A 20,792-nucleotide genomic window follows, 5' to 3' on the forward strand; every position below is an offset into this window, starting at 1 on the left:
GCTATTGGCGACGGTTTGGGAAAGACTCCTGAGGATGATCCTAAAAGGCTCAGCTAACGATCATAATATTTTCTTTCAAAAATGTCGCATCATAAAATAAAATTATTTTCAGAATTAGTTGAATTATAATTTAATTTTCTCTAGCATAATGGCAAAAATATAATTATAGTAATTCATTTCTGTTATTCATTTATAGTAAAATTCAAAATTTTGCATTTTTAATTTATAAGAATTCCTTATTAAAAACTTTAATATTTTCAGTAATAGATATTAACAATATTTGTAAGTAATTATTTTTTAATTTTCTAAATTCTTCGGGGCTAGAAAGACTCGCAACGTCGCAACTATTTATCACACAATATAAGATTCAATAAAAATTTAAACTTTCCATTTTCATTTCCTTCTTTTTTAAGTCTTAAAACCTTTAAACAATAAAATAATAAAAAATTAAAAAGCTTATTTCACCTTAGTTTTAAGCGCACGAAAAAAGTGCCGAAAAGTTTAAAACGTATTTTTAGATTTGAAATTTGGTTAGTTATCTTTTTACAACAGAAAAAAATAAAGCATTAGGGAAATTTATAAAACCCATTTGTCTAAAAAAATTTAAAACGAAAGAAATGGAGAAAGCGAAGAACCAAGAATCATAATAACAGGCAAAATAAATTCTTCATTGTAAATTTCTGTTTACTCTTACGTCATAGCTACTGGAAGTGAGGTTAAGATCAGCTGACTCATTACGAAATTTGGTAAATGCAATTTTTTAGCGTGAGCTGGTTTCGAGGATACTCTCTCATCGATTCTCTGATATCTAGTCTTTTCGTCGGGTTATGTTCATTTTCTAAAGTTTGAGATTTTATTTTAATCTTTTTGTCTGGGTTATCAATTGTGTTTGAAAACTGTATGTGTGTGTATTCTACGAAAGTGGATTAATAAATATGAATAATTATTTGAACAAATTCGGACTTACCGTGCTGCTCAGTTTTGTTTGTATATCATTTACGTTTGGTGAGTTACAATGTTTGTTCGTCGAATTAAGACTTCATGAACATTTTCTTATGTTAAAAGCTATTTATATATCTTTCAATAGCTTATACTATATACATATTTTTAAGAAATGCTTTAAAACTTTAATTAATGCATGCTATAATACGTGTTGCATTATTAGCTGAGATTTTCGGTTTGTTAAATGTCCGGGAGTTTAAAGGATAGAAAATAGTTAATAATTTTAAAATACTTGAATGCTTCCTAACTATGCAAAATATATATATACCATAAAACGCTACGCGAAGTTCTTAGCATTACTTGCATATCATGCCAGGAATTGCAAAGTAACTGCTAAATTACGTACAAAAGGTGATGAGCCGCCCAAAGTTGTAGTAACAAATATTTCAGATCTTCTATATGTAGTTTTTTGGTTTGACTTTTAAAAAGATCATCCATTATAAAAATTAATGCTTTGTTGTAATTTATATCAGAATAAATTTTTGTGGAAATATTTGTAGTAATTTTGAGATGTACCTATAATCCAAATTAAAGCCATTATTATTTCAATTTTTTATTGCTAATAAATAAAGCATTTGGGAGCATTTATTATTCATAGATTTTTATGTAAAATTTACCTTAAGACTCATATTTACTTTAATACTGTATGTGGGTCAGGTTAACTAGTTACATTTAATCCAAAATATGATTTAAAAAAATAGATTAAACCTATATTTTTTAAAAGTCTTCAATAGCCAATAACTGTTTTAATGACCCTAACACGTTTTCAGTTTGTCTTAATTTACTGAATAATTAAAATTTTAAAATTATATTACGGTTATTCTGAAAAAATTGGGAATTTTTATCACTAAATATTATTAATAAAAATAGGTTATGAAATCTATTGAATACTTTGAAATTATAAAGGAGTAAATTTATTTGGTATATTCCTATTTGTTGATAAATAGTTGTCACATCTGAAGACAGTCACACTCCTCTTTCCAAGTTCAGGGCCTTCAATGTAAGACAATATCATAAACATTAAATAATTGTAATAAATGTTTTTGATTGAGAATGTGTGAACGAATTTGGAGTTAGAATAAAAATCTGTATTTGAATAAAAGCCTTTTACTTAAGCTTTATTCTAATTTCAAATTAGATGCTTGTATCCAAAGAAATATATCATGATCTTTAAACCAGGATTAGTGAAAATCATGATTTTTTTTAATATTTATACCTACCACAGTTCTGATAAAATGTATAAATTATGCTTAATATTGTAACTAAAATACTTAACCCTTTGCTTACGGTGTTCCATGTTGCACCATCACATGTTGTACCAGTTGTAACCAAAAGGTTATGTTTCTTTCTAAAATTATAAATATTATGTTAATTTTACGAACTAATCACTGAAAGAAGAAATAAAAAAATCATAGTTCAAATTGAATATCCTCATGAATTTGTAGACAGACTTAATTTGTCAAATTTTAAAGGAAAAATAAATTAATTTTGTGTCAGGGAACAAAAAAAAATTCAATTATTAGCAATTGTACTTAGCAGAATAAGTTAGTTTTCATTATTTATATTTATAACTACATCTTTTTAAATAAGTTACGATATTTGTTTTTTGTTTAAATAAACATAAAACAAAATTGGTATAATTATAATATGAATGTATGAATTATTTAGTGTAAAACTAACGGTAAATTACAATTTAAAAGCTTCACGGCACTTTTATTTTCACCTGTTAGACATTTATTTTATTTAATCTCTGAGCATCAAGTAATAGTTAAAAAACTTCAATATCAATGAAATCAGACATGAAAAAAATATTTTCCGCCTTAATCCATAATTTTTAAATCGACTGGATTTTAAAAAAAATTATTTCAATTATATAAAATTTAGTTTTAATTAAAACATTTCATTTTATTTCATTAAGGAATTTTTATGCATTAAGTAATTGTGTGTAAAGCATAGTCAGAAAAGATTCATAAGTTTATTGTTTTAAGACTTTGAAATAAGACAAATATCAAAAGATCTAAAATTTTACTGTTTGCAAGCAAAAAAAGTATATTGACATAATTCTCCAATATTTTAGTTATGTGACACTTTAATAACTACTGGGAAGAAATATTTTTTGTTGAACATGGGTACAAAACTGCAGGAAACAAAAAGTATATTTACAGAAATTGAAATTCTAAACTTTACCAGTGTTTTCATCATAGAAAAAATGGGTGAGAATTTCTCACCCTTTCTCGAAAACAGGGTAAGATTTCAAAAATTTCAGTGAGATTTCTAAAAACTGAAAAAACAAAAACTCTTGAAAAAATAAAATCATTTCTTTAATTATAATACATTTTTAACGTCTTCTATTTTTTAAAGCATTGAATATTTTTGGCGCATCATCATAGAAGATTTTGCCTTTACAAGGTATTTGTCCATCTTACATAAGTGCATAAAAAATTTATTTGAATGTCTTACATGAAGAAACCTTATCTATGGTAAACAAGAAATGTGTTCTGAAAGGGGTTCCATGGTTGTGTTCTGTTGTTCGAAAAGGTTCTGAACAATACTGGTTAATAGGGAAGCTAGATAATGGGGCAGATGTTGAAAATAATGAAAGATCCAGGAAGAAAAGTGAAACTGATTTTATTCTAAGTGGCGCAATTTGAAGCTTTTTCCAAAATGCGAGAAATTCGCGAATTTTGAATTTGATTTATGGAATGCTCGAATTTCTCGCAGTAATAATTTTTTAATGCGAGAAAAGAAAAAAATATGCGAGGTTCTTGCGCTGTAGTGAAAACACTGGTTTACCATACTGGACCATATTAAATATATTAGATACAAAGGAAATTCCTATTCTAGATCGATCATCTTGAAAGACCAAAATAAGCATATAACTTTTTACAATTTTTTCTGGCGTGTAATGGAAACACTAGTAAAGCATTCTGCTGATCAAAGATGTACGTCTTAAGAAATCATGCAAAATGAATTAAATAGAAAAATATATCACGCAAATATATCTTACTAAATTAGTCAGATTTTAAGTTTTAAAACATTTAATTTTCTCATGTATTGGCAGCTTTTATACAAATCAACTCTGACATTGAAAATAATGCTAGCATAGGAAATCTGAATTTTCAGTTTTTATTTTTCATCTTACTAAAAAATTATCCATAAATAGTTTGATTTATGTCTGCAAAACAAATTGCATATCTCTCACTATTCATAAGTTTTTAAAAAACTTTGTTTTGGTTACTTTTTATTAATTTTTTTTTATCTAAATTCTTTTATGTAATTATATTTGAAATTCTTTAATTTCAAATTTAGATTAGATACATTATATTCGAGTGTATAAGTCAACCCCCTATTCTTAATTAAGATATAGCAAATTTATGGTGTGTTTGGTGTAAATAGACTGTCAAAAAACCAAGTATAAAAATTTCTAAAATGAATTAAAAAATTGAAATGATTGTTTGATAAGAGAAAAAACACTTACTAAAACAAGAAATATCAGCCCTACTTCTATAGACGTCATGTGTCGAATAATACTAGACACATAAAAAAAATTTATTGTTAAGTCTTTTAAAAACTGTAAGGGAATAATAGCGATGAAACAATTTTTTATGGGACTCTCAGTAGATGAGGATAAAATAGAATCCATTATAAAATGGAATCCATTAGCCGGGATGTACGGTAAGGATGCCGAGGTGCAAGATTTTATGCCACGATGTGCAGTAAGTCGTTTGCACATTCTTTTCATTTCGGTCAGCTAATTGTTAAGACTATTAGTCGAAAATTTTTGTTTCACTTTGCTGTTTAAATGCTTATCAATGTTATATTTAATGTCTATATTTAATGTTGACTTATCAATAAAAAAAAATTCTGTTTACATTTTAGCAAATAAATTAAGTACAAATGAAGAAGAGCCTGGAGAAGGTATTTTAATAACTGTTGGAAAAGATCTAACATTGCAGTGTAATAATACAGATGATCTTTCTGCAAAAGTTGAATGGTAAATAATTCTTTTAATACACTTCAGTTTTTATCTGTCAATTTTTTTAAAAGTATATTGTCTAATTTTGAGTTTACCAAATGAGACTTGTTTTGAATGTATTCGTTAAAATTTGAAAAATATTATATAAAATCTTCATAAGTGCTCAGTTGTATATTATTTAAAGAAATTTTATTACATTTTATTCAACAATGGCTTATAAATTTAATAGTTAATTTCAATACAAAGTTTGTAGTTAACTATTTCATGCCGTGAGAGAATTTTCCCCTTTATTTCTTTAAAAAGTTGAACTTGGGATAAAAACAGAAACACTTCAATAAGGTTACACATCTAGGTATCTCCATTTAAGTTAGTAATTTTCCTATTAAAATTTCATGTTCTAAATTTAATAAAAGCTTGAATTGGAGACATTAAGTAATAATCAGGGTCAGGATTTCATCTAACTACACAAAATGGAACAAACTGGGTGAAATGGATGAAGCTAAATATTACCAATATCTTTGTTCAGTGATAAGTAGTACACTTTAAATTTACACAAATCTAAAAATAATGCCAGCAAATTAAGTTCTTATCTATTTAAAAAAAAAAAAAAACTATTTTCATATTTTATTTTTATACAAAATTTTTAAATCTGTGTATCATATTAAATAGTTGGTTTGAGTATTCTTACCTAACGGTGCTTGATTATAAAAATTAATGTATGGTATTTGTAATTAGGAATTCAATATGATTTGTTGTTGTGAATATCTTTTGTTAATTTAGTTGTGTATTAATAAAATTTGTATTAGTTCTTTATACAATTGTAAAATAAGGTTTTTATACTCCTTTACAAAAAAAAACTATATTTGAAAAAAACTATATTTTCCAACTTTGTTTCTTTTTCACCAGTTTAGTAATTATGTATTAATCATAGGGGTCGCATTCCCCCTAAAATTTATAAAATTCCTAAAACTATGTGCAAACCCTAAAATTCCTAAGAAACTGATAAAATTTTGTTGGTGTTCCTAAAAAATTAGTTATATGCTAAATATAAATAAAAAAGCAATAATCTGAAATATAAGAATTTAACTACATGAATTAAAACTGTTTTAATTTTGCCACATGGGAATTCTGATCCTGAGAGAGGTTTTTTGATAAATAAAGCAATGCTTAATGTGAGTCACCATGAGAATACTATTATGTCTCTTAAACTAATCAAAGATACCATTCGAAATTATGGAGGAGTGTTGAAGATCACCACAACACTATTGAGGGCAGTAAAAGAATCTCACAAATCATATCAAGAATATATTAGAAAAATGATCATGATTAATTTGTTTTTCTCTAACTTCTAATATAAATTGCTGATTTGAAATCTAATAATATCACACAATAGTTTTTCTTAATAAAGTAAGGTAAAGGGTAATAATAAAGTTTTGATTAAGAAGGTAAAAATTAAATAAAAGTCCAAGTTGGTGTTAATTTATTTTTTCTCTTGATTTTTCTCACTTTTGCCTGTTCCTGAATTATGCACTTAATTTCTGTTAGGTAATATGTAAAGTTGAAATTTCATTTTTACACTTTAGAGATTTCATTCTTGACTTAATAAATTTCAGAGCTTTATTTTATGGCTTGCAATTATTTATGATATGTGTGGATGAATTGTAAAAATCTTCTGTCATGTAATAAACTACCGTGTGATCTGTTTTTATCCTAGCAAAATCATATATTACCCCTAAAATTTACCTAAAATTTTTTGAAAAAGTTCCTAAAATTACCCTAAAATTATAAAAAACTTTGCTGCTACCCCTGTTAATCAGTTTGGTAATTAAAACCATAATATAAATTAAATTAAAACTACAGAAAGTTTAAAAACTTATATATAAATACAGTGAATCTTCTAGGAATGAGCAATTATGTATATTATCCGCAAAGCTTACACTCGTGTAATCGGATGGAAACAGTTACTTTTGTCCTAAAACTTTATTTTCTATCTCCTCAAACTAGACACTACTTTTTCAAAATTTTAAAAATAAAACTATTTCTGTTTTCAATTGCAAGAAGAAAGAAAAAAAAATTATGCAACTTTTCACAAATTTTAAAGCATGAAAATTTTTTGCCTTATCCATAACTAAAAATATTAAGCTATTTCACTGCTAAATAATCAATCTCTCTCCTGTCATCTTGCCTTATGTTTCCAAAGAAAGGAGAGAAAGTGATACTGCTTTTGTGAAATAATTCCAAAATCTGCATATTTTGATCTTTTCATCTGGACTACACAGGTTATGAGACCCCTCAAGTTGAAATAAAGCTCTCAATGCTTCTTCCCCACTGAAAATTTCTTTCATTTTTTTATCAATTCGAAGACTGTATTTAACACAGAAGTACTATATTTAACACAGTTGGGGTAAAGAAAAAAAGAAATATAATCTTAGAGTTCACGTTAATGAAACATTTATTCAGACACTCGATAGATGATAAATTGTGAATAATCAACTCCATAAGTCCTCATACTTTACAGGTATGCATTTTTTCTTCTGTGAATCATGGGAGGTTTACTTTCAAGGAGGTATTAACCACCTTTCCTATCAAGTGATAGGTAGGTGTTAGGGGGTGTAAACCTAATAATTGAAACCGACTGAGGACTGAAAGCTCATATTTGGTATCATATGACTAACTTGAATATCTGTGTTAATAGGAAAATTATGAATTTTTTCTGTAGCTACATCTGGAATTATGTATTTATATCAAACATTTTCATATATTGTTTTTGTATAGAAAAAAATTTTTTAAGTTTGAATAAACCATTTACATATCCTTGTAAATAGTTTATTGTAGAATTTATTCCTTTTCTTGGGCTGAAAGAAACATTTCATCAAACTTTTTTTCTGTTGAAGGAGCTTTCCATCTAAACACTTCAGTTTATTTCTAATGCATGGTTTGATAAGTGGTTTTCAATTCATCAAGAAAGCATCTATGTTTATATCCTTTTTTCTTTCTTTCTATAACTTATCTAAAATTCAACTTAGGATTCGAAATTTTTTTTATAGTAGTTTAAAAGAGCACAGATATTATTTAATTGCAAACACATTTGAAAAATATTCTAAAGAGCATTTCAAATTTAATTTTCTTTTGAGCTAAAATTTTATGAAAAAACAAATGTCTTGTTCACATGATATGTCATAGAAATCATGTTAATAAGCTTTAATAGGCAATCAAATCAAAAAAATTGAAAAATAGTATATTTTAAAATAACTTCGTTTTCTTAAAAAAAAATTTTTACATAAAAAGTTTATTTTGATCACAAAGAATATAAAATATTTATCAATTTTCAAATGACAACGTTTGATATGAATGTAAGCAACATATTATATATTCACCAATTACCCAAGTTTTAATTTAATAGGTTTGTTAAAAGTCTAGTAATCTTGCTCACAAGGTGAAAATCGAAAGAAACGGGTTTAAAGACAAAGCTGAATAAATAGCTTTTTTCACCGAAATAAGTGAGTTTTCAGATGATTCCAATTTTTTAAAAAATGGGTCTGTTATTTTCTATTTCCAGTGAGTAGATTTCAGTATTTTTCCTGTAAAACCTAATCAGTGTTTCTTTCCCTAGGTTTAAAAATGGTGCAGTTTTAAACCGGACTGATAGTCGTATTCATATTGAAGGGAATACACTTATAATCAGTAATGCTATAGAAAATGATTGTGGTAATTATACTTGCTCCTCTGGAGGTTCAGAAGTTATCATTGCTGTAAAAGGTATTAATGGTTATTTTTTATTACATATTCTTATAATATTGCAATTTTCCAATATTGTTATTGATTTGTTCTGAAAAAAATATTTTTTTCCCCCCAGCTAAAGTAATGCTTAAACCTATGGATGCTTCTCGGAATGTAGATCAAAACAGAAATATAGTTTTACTGTGCAATGTTACTCAAGGAACTCCTCTTCCTACTATCAAGTGGCTTAAAGGTGATTAGTTTTATAGGCTGAATTTTGTGTTAGTTCGCAGTACATAAATAAAAATGCAGTGTTTTCACCATAGAAAAAAAATGGGTGAGAATTTCTCACCCTTTCTCAAAAATAGCGTGAGGTTTCAAAAAGTTAAGTGAGATTTCTAAAAACTAAAAAAACACAAACTCTCGAAAATAAAAATCATTTCTTTAATTATAATACATTATTAACGTTTTCTATTTTTTAAAGCATTGAATATTTTTGGTGTATCATCATAGAAGATTTTGCCTTTACAAGATATTTGTCCATCTTACATTAGCACATAAAAAATTTGAATATCTTACATGAAGAAACTTTACGTATATTACAAACACGTTGTTGCAGAGAAATGTGTTCTGAAAGGGATCCCGTGATTGTGTTCTGTTGTTCGAAAAGGTTCTGAACAATACTGGTAAATAGGGAAGCTAGATAACGGGGCAGATGTTGGAAATAATGAAAGATCCAGGAAGAAAAGTGAAACAGATTTTATTCTAAATGGCGTAATTCGAAGCTTTTTCCAAAATGCGAGAAATTTGCGAATTTTCAAATTTGATTTATAGAATGCGCTAATTTCTCGCGGTAATAATTTTTTAATGCGAGAAAAGAAAAAAATATGCGAGATTCTCGCGCTGTAGTGAAAACACTGAAAAATGTGTGTGTGGATTTTTTTTAAAATTACATTTTCCCTAGCCTAATTCAATGAGGAAGTAATGTGTTGCTAAGAAATTTCAATACAATATTGTTTAGAGGCTCAATGCTTAAAACATTGTTTTTAATAACATTGGTATTAAATATTTTTTTTTGAATTATTGAAGATGTGGCTTATTTTATTGCTCTTAGACACTCGAGTGCGGTCGGACCTAGATCATTTAAGCTACTCTTGAAAGGACCTATTTCGAATAATCAAAATATCTGGTGTATAGAGATAATACAGTTTTTTAATCTCTTTTCATCAATAAACTATGAAATTGATTTTTAGTGCTATGACCCTTGAATAAATGTCTTTTTGTCAATTAAGTATAAAGACATTTTAAATTGATTAGTTATAAATAAAATATTGCTGCAAATATTGGTTCTCCTTTACATTTTTAAATTAGCCTTTTATAAAAGCAACATCTGATTCTGAATTGTTGGCTGATTTTATTTTATAAAATAGTTTCATTGATTTATATGGTTAAACTTGATGTTATTTGATAGCTTTTTTAAAATTATTTAACAAAATTTTTTTTTCTCCATTCACTGTATTCTTGAGATTTTGGAATTCCTTTATCTATTTCAAATCTTCTGACCCTTTGTAGTGTTATAGATTTTCTTAATTATCTTAGAAAAAGTTTTTAGGGAAATTCCATGTATGTTATCTTTTTTATGGCTCTATTTTGATCAGTTTTCATATGAATTTTGTCTTTAATAATTAGAACTATAGAATACTATTTCATATTTCTATATTTACTACAAATGACATTCAAAAACACTTAAGCCTGCATTCAATAATAAAATAAAATGTTTTCATAATACCCATTGCCTTGTTAAAAAAAAGCCTCTTGTGTTTTTGTTTTATAGGTTTTTTTAAAGCATTCTTAATGGATTGCTTTTTGCGAAATTTTTTTAATGCATGTGTATAATTTTTTTTTTTTTTTAAGATTCTAAAACTAGATTAAACTGGCTGCTTGATTATTATCCATAAATGCACTAGCCTTTTCCATAAAATAATTACCCATAAAATACTTGCATATAAAGTCTTGTAATCTTGTACAATTTTAGTACAAACTGATCAGTATTTTAAAATATGACAAATTTGTTTCATCATGCTTTTTCAGAATTTTGTCATATGTCTGATATGCACCTGATTGAACCCTGCTCTATTTTGTTGTTCTATATTTAATTGCCTTAAATTTTATATGTTATCTCATAACTACCAACTGTTCTGATTATATTGTATTTGTTCTGATTTTTTACCCTTGTTCTGAAAATATAATCTAAATGTTCTGATTTTTCGGTATGCTTGTGCCTTTTCCCTCATTATACAGATTTTCTAGAAAGTAAAAATTACTGGAAATCCTTTCAGAAAGATCTCCTTTCCTATAGAGATCAGATGCCAAAAAACTCACTTTCGATGAACCTCCCTTGCTACTTCTTCTACCAAAAGAAAGGGAATTGGTTAATACTAAATACAGTTTCATCATATCGTAGTGCATACGAATGGTGTTTAAATAGATATCAGTTTAGTTATTCTAGGAACTTATCTTAGTTTTAAAATAGATAGATTTTTAAGATGAACAGACTGTGTTACGTTACAAAGTTGAATGATTAATTTGTGAAAGTATTTTTGATTGTGATTACAAAAGAAAACCTAAAGAAATTTGCCACGATGGAAACAATGTCAATCTAAATGTTGAAGGCACCTTCAAATCCTTTCGATGCAGCAGGAAAAAAAAAGTAAAGATTATTTTAAAAAACAAATTACTAAAGGTTTATCAGGAATATATAATAAAGGTACCGGATTACTAAAGGTAATTATTTTTTTTAAAATATAGGAAAGTGAAACATAAAGTCAAATGGTAATGTGTATTTGCATGATGATTTATTACCCTGTTTTTTTAATTCCATAAGTAAATGAAGTTTTAATAAAATTCTATAACTAATTCTTCTTTAAATTTATTTTCTAAAATCTATTATTGAAACTTATATATTCCTGAAGCATGAATAACAAAATATTTGATTTCTATTCGGCATTCCGTCACATTTCCAATTAGAAAATTATAGGAAACTGAATCAGTCGAAAGAAAAGGGATAAATTATATTTATTTCACTTTATTTATTTTTCTTTATTATCAAGTATAATAATTTTTATATCCAGCATCAGATGAAAGAGAACATTACTGAATGAATTTAACAACAATTGTATAAAAAGTCACAGAATTTTTTTTTTTTTTTTTTTTTTAAATAAATTTAGAGATTACTTAGTAGTCTTAAAACTTGAAAATTCTCTTCTGACACAGCTTGGTATGTATATCATTGAAAATGTTGTATTTTTTTTTCAACTTCAAGCTCATTGATATTTTCTTTCCAGGCTCTGATCCTCTCAACATGTCAGACCCAAGAGTAACTGTGAAATCTGATGTTAGAGGAATAGAAGGAACTGAAGTAGTTATTTCTGATGCACGATTCGATGATCGAGCAGAATATACTTGTACTGCATCAAATGAAGTCAATTCTGTTAACTCTACTATTTTAATCAGAGTAAAAGGTATTTATGTCCTTTTATTTTTATTGTAGCATTTTACGTATGCATTTGTCTCTGCTTTTTTTGAACTTTTAATGGCTTAGATTTAAAAAAAAGAAGAAAAAAAACCTGTATTCAACCATGTTATTTAATAAAGTCGCGCTTAGCAATGGCGGATTTAATTCATTATGAATATGATAGAATGCCTGACACATTTCTTTTATTCTTTTTCAATTTAACAATATGTAAGTAGGTAATATAACATTCAAAAAAAATATATATAATCCTAGTAATAATATAGTCCAACTTAGGCAAAAAGATTAGAAGATTATTATTGATTTAATTTCTACTTGATAAAAATCTTTATCTGATTTGGTATACAGAGAGTTAAATTAGAATTAAGTACAAATTATTCATTTGAGTACAAAGAGTTGTTGTATATGATTGTTATCATAGAGTTGTAATATAGATAGAGTAAGCACACTGTTATATTTCTCTCTTCATCCCAAACATTCCCATAAGTCACATGCTCCCTATCTTCTGGTGATTTTAGCAAAGAAAAATGGATGTGTGACAGATAACAGAGTTCTCATTCTGGTTATTTCTGTTTTGTACTTACAAAAGCAATGGTGCAAAGTTAACAACTTCGGGAGAGTTAAGATTGATGGAACAGTAAAATAATATCTAATCCTTTTTTGATAAGACTTTGTTAGATTAAAAATTATTATATAATTCTAATTTAATACATATAAACTGTACAAAATTGTTTACATTTTTACAAAATTAAAATAATTCAAATTTTTGAATGGGGTTTTAAAAAAGGTAAAAACATATCTTGTGATAACCACTTATAGGTACTTTTTAAGTTTTAAAAATGATTCAAAATGTTTCACTTAACTTACATTAGCAAAACTAATATCCATGTTTATAATTAAAGTTACAAATCTATTTTTTTTTCTAATGATGCTTCAATATTTTATAATTGTCAAAAAAAACTACTTCCCAATTAATTAATAATGCATTACCTTTTTTAGAACTTATCTTAACAGATGAAAATTTTAAACTTTTAAAATTTTCTTCTGTTTTATGTAATTTTTTTTTTTTTGCTTCTTAAAAATTGTTTATTTTTGTTAATTATGTGTCCTTCAAATATTACATAAGCACCTAATGGGGTGACAGTTTGCGATTTGCTTATTTTAGCTGACAATGGGGAGAGCTATAAATAATGCTTATGTATGAAGGCATATTGTTATGAAAAGAGGGCTTTTTTTTTTTTTAAAAAATGAGATAAAAATTGAACGTTTCAAATAAAATTTTGGAAGGAAAAAAAAAAGAGTTGGAATAAAATTTCTTCTAAGGGTTTCAGAGGTTGAGTTTTAACCACAGAAGGAAAACCCAAAAAATACCTCGAGTATTATTCCCAAAATTTTATAAAATTAATAAATACTTCAATTTCATTTTGTGTAAAGCTATATCTTTCATTCAAATTTATTTCTACAATTAGAGTACTACAATGCAAGTGAATTGTAGATTCTATATAAAAATCTCTTATTTAACAATCCTTAGTTTAATATTTATTTCTTTATTTTGATATTTTCTAATTTTAATCTTTTAAACAAACAGATACCTGTTATTAAATCTAATAACTGTGTCCATGTTTGGAAATTAATCTTTTATTCCATCTTCTCAATTGAGAAGATTTGAAATTTAAATAGATATTCATTATTATTAGGACTTTTCTTTTTTGGATTTTAGGTTAAATTTTTTATTCATTTATTTTTTCTTCTTAGACTTTTAGAAACAATTTTAACAATTTTTTTCATTGCTTAAGAAAAAATAACTTAAAAAGAAATAATTCATAGATTTTTTTTTAAATTCGGACAAAATTATAAGATTAATAATTTTGGTTAGTTAATTCACTGTGTAATTATTTTATTTTTAGTGACATAATTCAGTTTTATTTTTCTTTGAACAAATGAAAACTGATTTGGATGATGAAAAATTCTTTTTACAATGCTATTTTAAAAATGCTAAAACAAGTATTTTTCAGGAATCTCAAAGCAAACAAATAATATACTAAATTACCATTCTGGATATATTGGTAAAATTATATTTGAAAAATTTCAGCGAAATTATCGAATAACTTTACTTTATTTTATCATATTCTCATAGAGGGCAACCTTATATTAAAAGATTTGTTTTAGATCTGTCTGTTTAATTTAGAATTAAGCGCATATTTGGCAATTTCCCTCTGGTTGTTATTTTGTCTGGAACAAGCCCCTTAATATAAATTTGTAATTATGCATATAAAGTTTGTCTTTTTTATTTTTTTTTTTATTTCAACGCATATATAATTTTTATTTCACTTAAAAATGTAATTAGTTTTGAAGTGAGGAAATTTTTTGGAGCAATATTTGTTCTTGTTTTTTTGCTTTACATTGTTTACTAATTATCATATCTTCGAATTTTTTGATGCATCTTTTATTAAAACAGAGTCACTTAACAAAATTGAACTTTATTAATTATTTAGATAAGTATGCAGCATTGTGGCCTTTCTTGGGAATTTGTGCTGAAGTTGCCATTTTGTGCACTATCATCTTCATCTACGAGAAACGAAGGCAGAAACCAGATTTTGATGAATCTGAAACTGACCATAACACTGAGAAGTAATATAATTTCTTTTCCTCTTCAAATTATAAGCGTCTGTTTTCAATATTATGTTTGTTACTTGAAAAGTGAAATTTTTTGTAAATGATCTGAAATATTTTATTATTCTACACAATACTGAAATTCTATGAACCATAGTCAAACTGTACTATAATCAAATTCTGCCTGCATTAATCTGAATTATGCATTAATGTGAGGTTCTATATTAAAATTCAGGGTTCTTTCACTATATTTCTTATAATGTAATTAAAATCAAATCTCAAAAAAATAAGATTAAATTGACATAAAACTACTTTCAATGAAACACATAATTTTGATGACTACATTAATGAGTAATAGTTACTTAAAATATTGTGAATCTCATGTTTGTGATTTTTTTAGTGTTTTCTTTTTTCATTATATTTATATAACTGATCTAAAGCCTCACAATTTTAAAAGCATAATTGCGTAACTAATTTATTTTAAATGCATGTGTTTGAATTATTGATTTTCCATGATGGGTATTAAAATTTTTTTAAAACTTCAATAGCCAATTTATATACATTAGAACATATGTTACCACCACTAAGTAAATTAATCCTCGACTAACATTCAAGTTAGCAGTTATAAATTTAGAACAGATTAATTTTATTCTATCCTGTTAAGCGAAGTACCATTATTTAGCAAGGTGAATGAATTAACAAATTCATTTCACCTAAGATTGATCAATGAAGTTTTTTTATATATTTATTTTATTTACTTATTTGTGGTAAATATTATTTACTTATGAGGTAAATATTATTTACTTATAAGGTAAATCAGTTTTAATTTTTTGAGAAAAAATTTTATTTTATTTTGAGCATTTTAAATCATTTTGCTTAGATCTTAAAAAGTGTGTATTTAGAGAAAAAGGCTTTTTTTTCCAGAACATTCTGTAGCTATTTTTTTTATTTTTTTTTTTTTTTGCTTTTTTTAGAATAGCATCTCAGGCTCATATTCAGAAACTGTTCTTGAGTGTAAGGAAATGCTTATACTTAGATTAGCACGAATACTTGATAAAGAGTTGCCATTTGCATTCAAATGTTAAGTACCAAACCTTGCTAATACAAACAAAGGCATAGTTAGGGCTTATAGCACTGAGGGCAAGTTAGTCAAATATCTATGAATGATATGTCAGACTTAAAGGAACTATTTGGGACTCTTATAAGTTTAGATTCTATTACTAGACGATTTTACATTGAATAAGATTTTTCAACTTTATATCAACATAACTAGTCATAGTAAAAACATTAATTTGATTTGGTTTAAAATTGAATAGTATACGTTGCATAAGTAATGTAGTTTTTAATACACTTAGATGTTTATTGTTTTTAATTGAATAATAAGTCTGTTTTTTCAATTTGCAAAAAATAATAGTTTAAAAAATAATTAACCTACATGCATAACAAATTGCAACAATGATACACATCCTATTCAACTTATAGGTAAATGGGATAAAATTGTTTGTAGTTATTGGGCCTGTAATTGGCAAATGTAACTGGATGACATTCAGATTATTATACAGGGTGCGTAGCATTTTTAAAAAGTGCTTAAAGGTGCTTATTTTCGATTTTTGTTTTTTAAAAGCCCTTAAAGGTGCTTTTTTCCATGGGTGTTTTTAAAAAGTGCTTAATTTTCCTTTTTCCGAAATGTGATATTTTTCTTTATCATGTTGATTTTCGCCACAAATTATGCAAAAAGACATAGTCCTGTTCAACATTTTTACAATTAATTCAACCCCAATCTATTTCGGCATACCGCCAGTCTGTAGTGTATGAAAACACCATTTGTTTTACATATTTGATGAAATACTTGCGGGTCCGCAATTCAGTGGTAAGGATTTTTGACTCTCATATACAACCCTGCTGCATTTTGCAAGAGATTCTCAATTTCAGACTTCATTTTCCGCACTCTGTAATAGAATCGAAAAATCTCTCGAATTTTTGCTGATTACGGGGACCAACTAAACATTGTCAATTTTTTTCTCTATCAGTGATAGAAAATTCCATTTCTCTTTTTAATTTCATCGTTTGTGACGCGCCATCGTCTTTATCACTGTAAATAAAACCATCAATTGTTAAAAACTTGCCTACCCTGTCTAATTATGATATTTTTCAAAGTGCTTTAAAATATTTTTTGAATGCTTGAAAAGTGCTTATTTTTGTTGAAAAATTTGACTATGCACCCTGTTATATTATTCAGAGATGATTGTGCTCCAGATTTTTCGCTAACTGCGATATGGAAGTTTCCGAAAATCCAAGGTCCAGAAATCTCAAAAAGAATCAGCGGTCACATTTATGTATAAAAATTCTTGTATATTTTATTTAAAAATATTAAAACTAGAATTTTAACTTGGCATCTCTTTCATTTGTAAATATTTTTTTGATAGAATAATAAATGTGTTTTGGCTTAAAAGTAAACTAATACATAATTAATCATTTAAATTATGCTGAATATAATTTATTTAGAATTTCATGTTTTGGAAATATCAATTATGTAAATTATAAAGACATTAATTTTTTGAAATACGTCATTAATGATTTTACTCAAGAAATCTTCAGGATTTTTGAGTTTGGCTCACACTCACCCCTGATTATTAAAAAGCGATAAAAATAAGATAAAGGAAATAAAGAGATAATGAATAAAGATTATTATATATAATAAAGCAATGGAGAGTATTAAAAATAAAAATTTATTCTGGAACTAATTTGAAATTTTTTATAAATTTGGCACATCTCTAATGAAGGGATTCTTAAATTTTTTTCCTGAAATTTTTTGAAACTGATTTGAATGGGCTGCCTGACATGGATTCCATGATACCAATTGAATTTTGAAGATAGTTCTAGTTTCATTAATTATACAAATTTCGTCTGCAAGATGTTATAACAAACATTTTTTTAATAGTATCTATTTTCAGCTTTTATAATTTACATTATGTGTATTTTAATGTAGTTAACCTTTCTGTAATTATATTTTAGTTCCCAATTTCTTAGCTAACTAATGTCCTTTCTTTTCTAGCAAAAGTATTCCAGATCAAGAAGATAAAGGCCGTGATGTTAGACAGCGTAAATAAATGCCTTTCTTTTAGGCCTATGTCTAGTTTTTACATTTTTACCTGTGTAAAAATGACTACACATACCTTACTGTATATGCTTAGAACTATTAATTTTTATATATCTTAGAAATGTTATTTAAACTCTTGGACAAACTAAAACATTTTTGGAGTTTTCGAATTTTAATCATTTCTGCCTTGAAGATCATTTAACATTTCTCTAAGGCTTAACAAAAAAAAAACATTGAATTTTGTTCTTTACCTTTTTTAAAAGCAAAAAACCCTGTGTTCATACTTGTCATTTGATGCATCGAAAGTTTTCTTGTGGATGTAATATTTTCAATTTTTATTTTAAACTTCATTTTTAATAATGTCTTCTGATTATAATGTTTGCAATATTTCTAAAAATTGGTTCTCTGAATTTTTGTGTATATAGTTGTACTTAAATTGCAATATGTTGAGCTTATTAGTTTTTCTCTTCATATCTTTATTTTCAATTAACATATAAAAAAATTATTTTTTTTTCCAAAAATATTGCCTGTTAAGAGATGAAAATTTTATTTGTTGCAAATTGAAAATTTTATTTGTACTGTCCTGTGTGTAATTCATTTTGTATTTTGAATGAAAAGTGGACTTTTCTAGGTATGTATGAGTAATAAATATTTTTAACTAATGTCAAGTAAAAATTGACAAAATTATTGATCTCCAAAACATTTAGGTAAAAATGTTCTGTCTATAATCAAAGTATTGCAGTTTATTCCCTATATTCAAAATTTCAAAACTGTATTTTAGTGTAATCTATTTTCAATTTTGTATGCGTACAGAAGCAAGAATGTTTAAAATAAATAATTATGTAATACTTAGTTGCAGCATTTAGTATTTAAAAAAATTTTCAATCTATGCCTGATTCTTAACTATTATCTATAACTAATTTTAACTATTTTTGTTATTTATTTCCCATGTGTAATATTTTAGAACACCAGAATTATAAAATCTCATATTAGGTTTTTCTAACTAAAAAATCGCTTTGAGATTTTTTAATTTAGTTTATAGTATTGCATTTATTTTTTCTATAACAGCTTTTTGCTTTGAAAGAGATTTGCTTCCAAATTACTCTTCCCTTTTAATGCGATTAATATCTACTTTAAAGAGAAGATTAAAACCTTAATCTAAGATTAAAATTATTAAATTTTCTCTAGAAAATAATTCATATTGACAAAATGTTAAATAAAATTTTAGACATTGTTTATTATCTAGAATTAGCTGAAATATTAGTTTAGGTTAAAAAAAAAAAGGTGCTGTAAGCATAAAATATCATTTCAAAGGTTTGACACTCCTTATATTTGTTATTGTTACTCCTTTTATTTAATTTCTTCTCTTTAAATAAATGTATCTTTAAGCAGTATCTAGATCTGATCAACGATCTGCCTAAAACTGTTTGAATACTTAATAATTATATATATATATATATATATATATATATATATATATATATATATATATATATATTGAATTTTATGAGATTGGTGATTTTTAAGTTCTATGTGAACTTTGCTTATTTGGGGGAATTATAAACTGGAACCTTGGAAATATGATGCCAATTGTTTACATGAATATTAATTGGATCTTAAGAATGTTTCAATAAATAGAAAGTTTCTTCTTAACATTTTGTTTTTCTTCTAGTTTGAAACCTTTCACTGACTTTTTATGATAATCACTGTGTTAAATATCCCTGTGAAACTTAGTTATTAGTATGAGATTTAAAAGCATTTTAATGCAAAAGATTTGTACACATATAGACTGTTTCGCTATCAGTGTGACAAACTCGTACAAAGTTTAGAGATCACTAAGAAAAATTTTAAAAAAACAGCATTGTAGGTTTAGATACGAATTCTATGCAAGCAGCATTTAAAAAAAAAAAAAGGAAAAAAACCGCTCCAGGATAATGTGTCAAAAAAAGTCTGACATATTTAGCTGTTGGGCCACTTGCTACAGAAGTCGTTTAAAATCTGGACTGGAAGCAGTCAAACAGGCGTTACAGCTGTATGGCTTGTTATTTCTAATGTTCTGGAAGTTTTCTGGCATGTCATGCAGCTACAAAAAATTTCTTATGGGGTCTTCAGTTAAATAAAGTTTTCATTTGGTATCAGCAGGGCAACTGCAGGCATGATAGGTCAGCATACCTTAGAAATGACAACTTGTGTTCAATTCACCAGTGTTTCCCAAAGTGTGGTACGCGTACCCCCAGGGGTTACAGGAACAGGGTTTAGCGGGGTGCGTGTTCTTATGTGAAATATCCTGCAACAAAGGAAAATTTCAAAACATTTTATTTAAAAATTTAAGATTACGTATTTTTCTATTGGATATTTTTTGCAGAGTTAACAGTTAATAATTAGTGGTGTCAACAGCCAGTTGTGATTTTTAACTTTTGTGCAATTTTTTTGTAGTAAAAATATTCATGTTTTTATTAGTGCTACACAGCGTTAGGAAAAATTTAGAAAGGGTACACAAAAGTCATAAGCTTGGGAAACACTGCTCGACACCATTGTTTCTCAACTGCCAAACTGCAGATTAATATTTGTATTAGGTTTTATATAAATTTCATTTATATTTAGATAAGTTTAGAATAAAAATATTTTCGACTGTAGAGAATATGCAAATGATCAGAAACAAACTTGTCAAAAAATTGTTAAGGAGCCACAATTTTGTTTGTAGGTAAAAATTCTGCCAATAGTTTTTAATTTTACCACTCTGTGATAAAGCACTTAAATATTTTATCATTCCTTCAAAGTAAATAAGGCTGAGAAGCACTGCCAGATCTCTTTCAAATTTTTTATGCTGGTCGTTAAACACTCTGTAT

At 26.4% G+C, this 20,792-nt stretch overlaps 1 protein-coding gene across 1 annotated transcript in view; it reads left to right on the forward strand.

Annotated features, from left to right (window-relative positions):
• The window catches only part of LOC107440016 (basigin), a 52,608-nt gene extending 33,012 nt beyond the window's left edge, over nucleotides 1–19,596 (forward strand). Inside the window, exons 7-12 of the mRNA XM_016052787.4 lie at nucleotides 4,882–4,996; nucleotides 8,592–8,737; nucleotides 8,835–8,951; nucleotides 12,043–12,219; nucleotides 14,726–14,861; nucleotides 17,899–19,596. Of these exons, the coding sequence (XP_015908273.3) occupies nucleotides 4,882–4,996; nucleotides 8,592–8,737; nucleotides 8,835–8,951; nucleotides 12,043–12,219; nucleotides 14,726–14,861; nucleotides 17,899–17,953 (746 nt within the window). The 3' untranslated portion in view covers nucleotides 17,954–19,596. The remainder of the gene's footprint in view (nucleotides 1–4,881; nucleotides 4,997–8,591; nucleotides 8,738–8,834; nucleotides 8,952–12,042; nucleotides 12,220–14,725; nucleotides 14,862–17,898) is intronic.
• Nucleotides 19,597–20,792: the final 1,196 nt, after the last annotated feature.

The sequence above is a fragment of the Parasteatoda tepidariorum genome, chromosome 7 (assembly GCF_982258835.1).
Source record: "Parasteatoda tepidariorum strain Cologne lab strain chromosome 7, Ptep-v5.0, whole genome shotgun sequence".
NCBI lineage: Eukaryota > Metazoa > Arthropoda > Arachnida > Araneae > Theridiidae > Parasteatoda > Parasteatoda tepidariorum.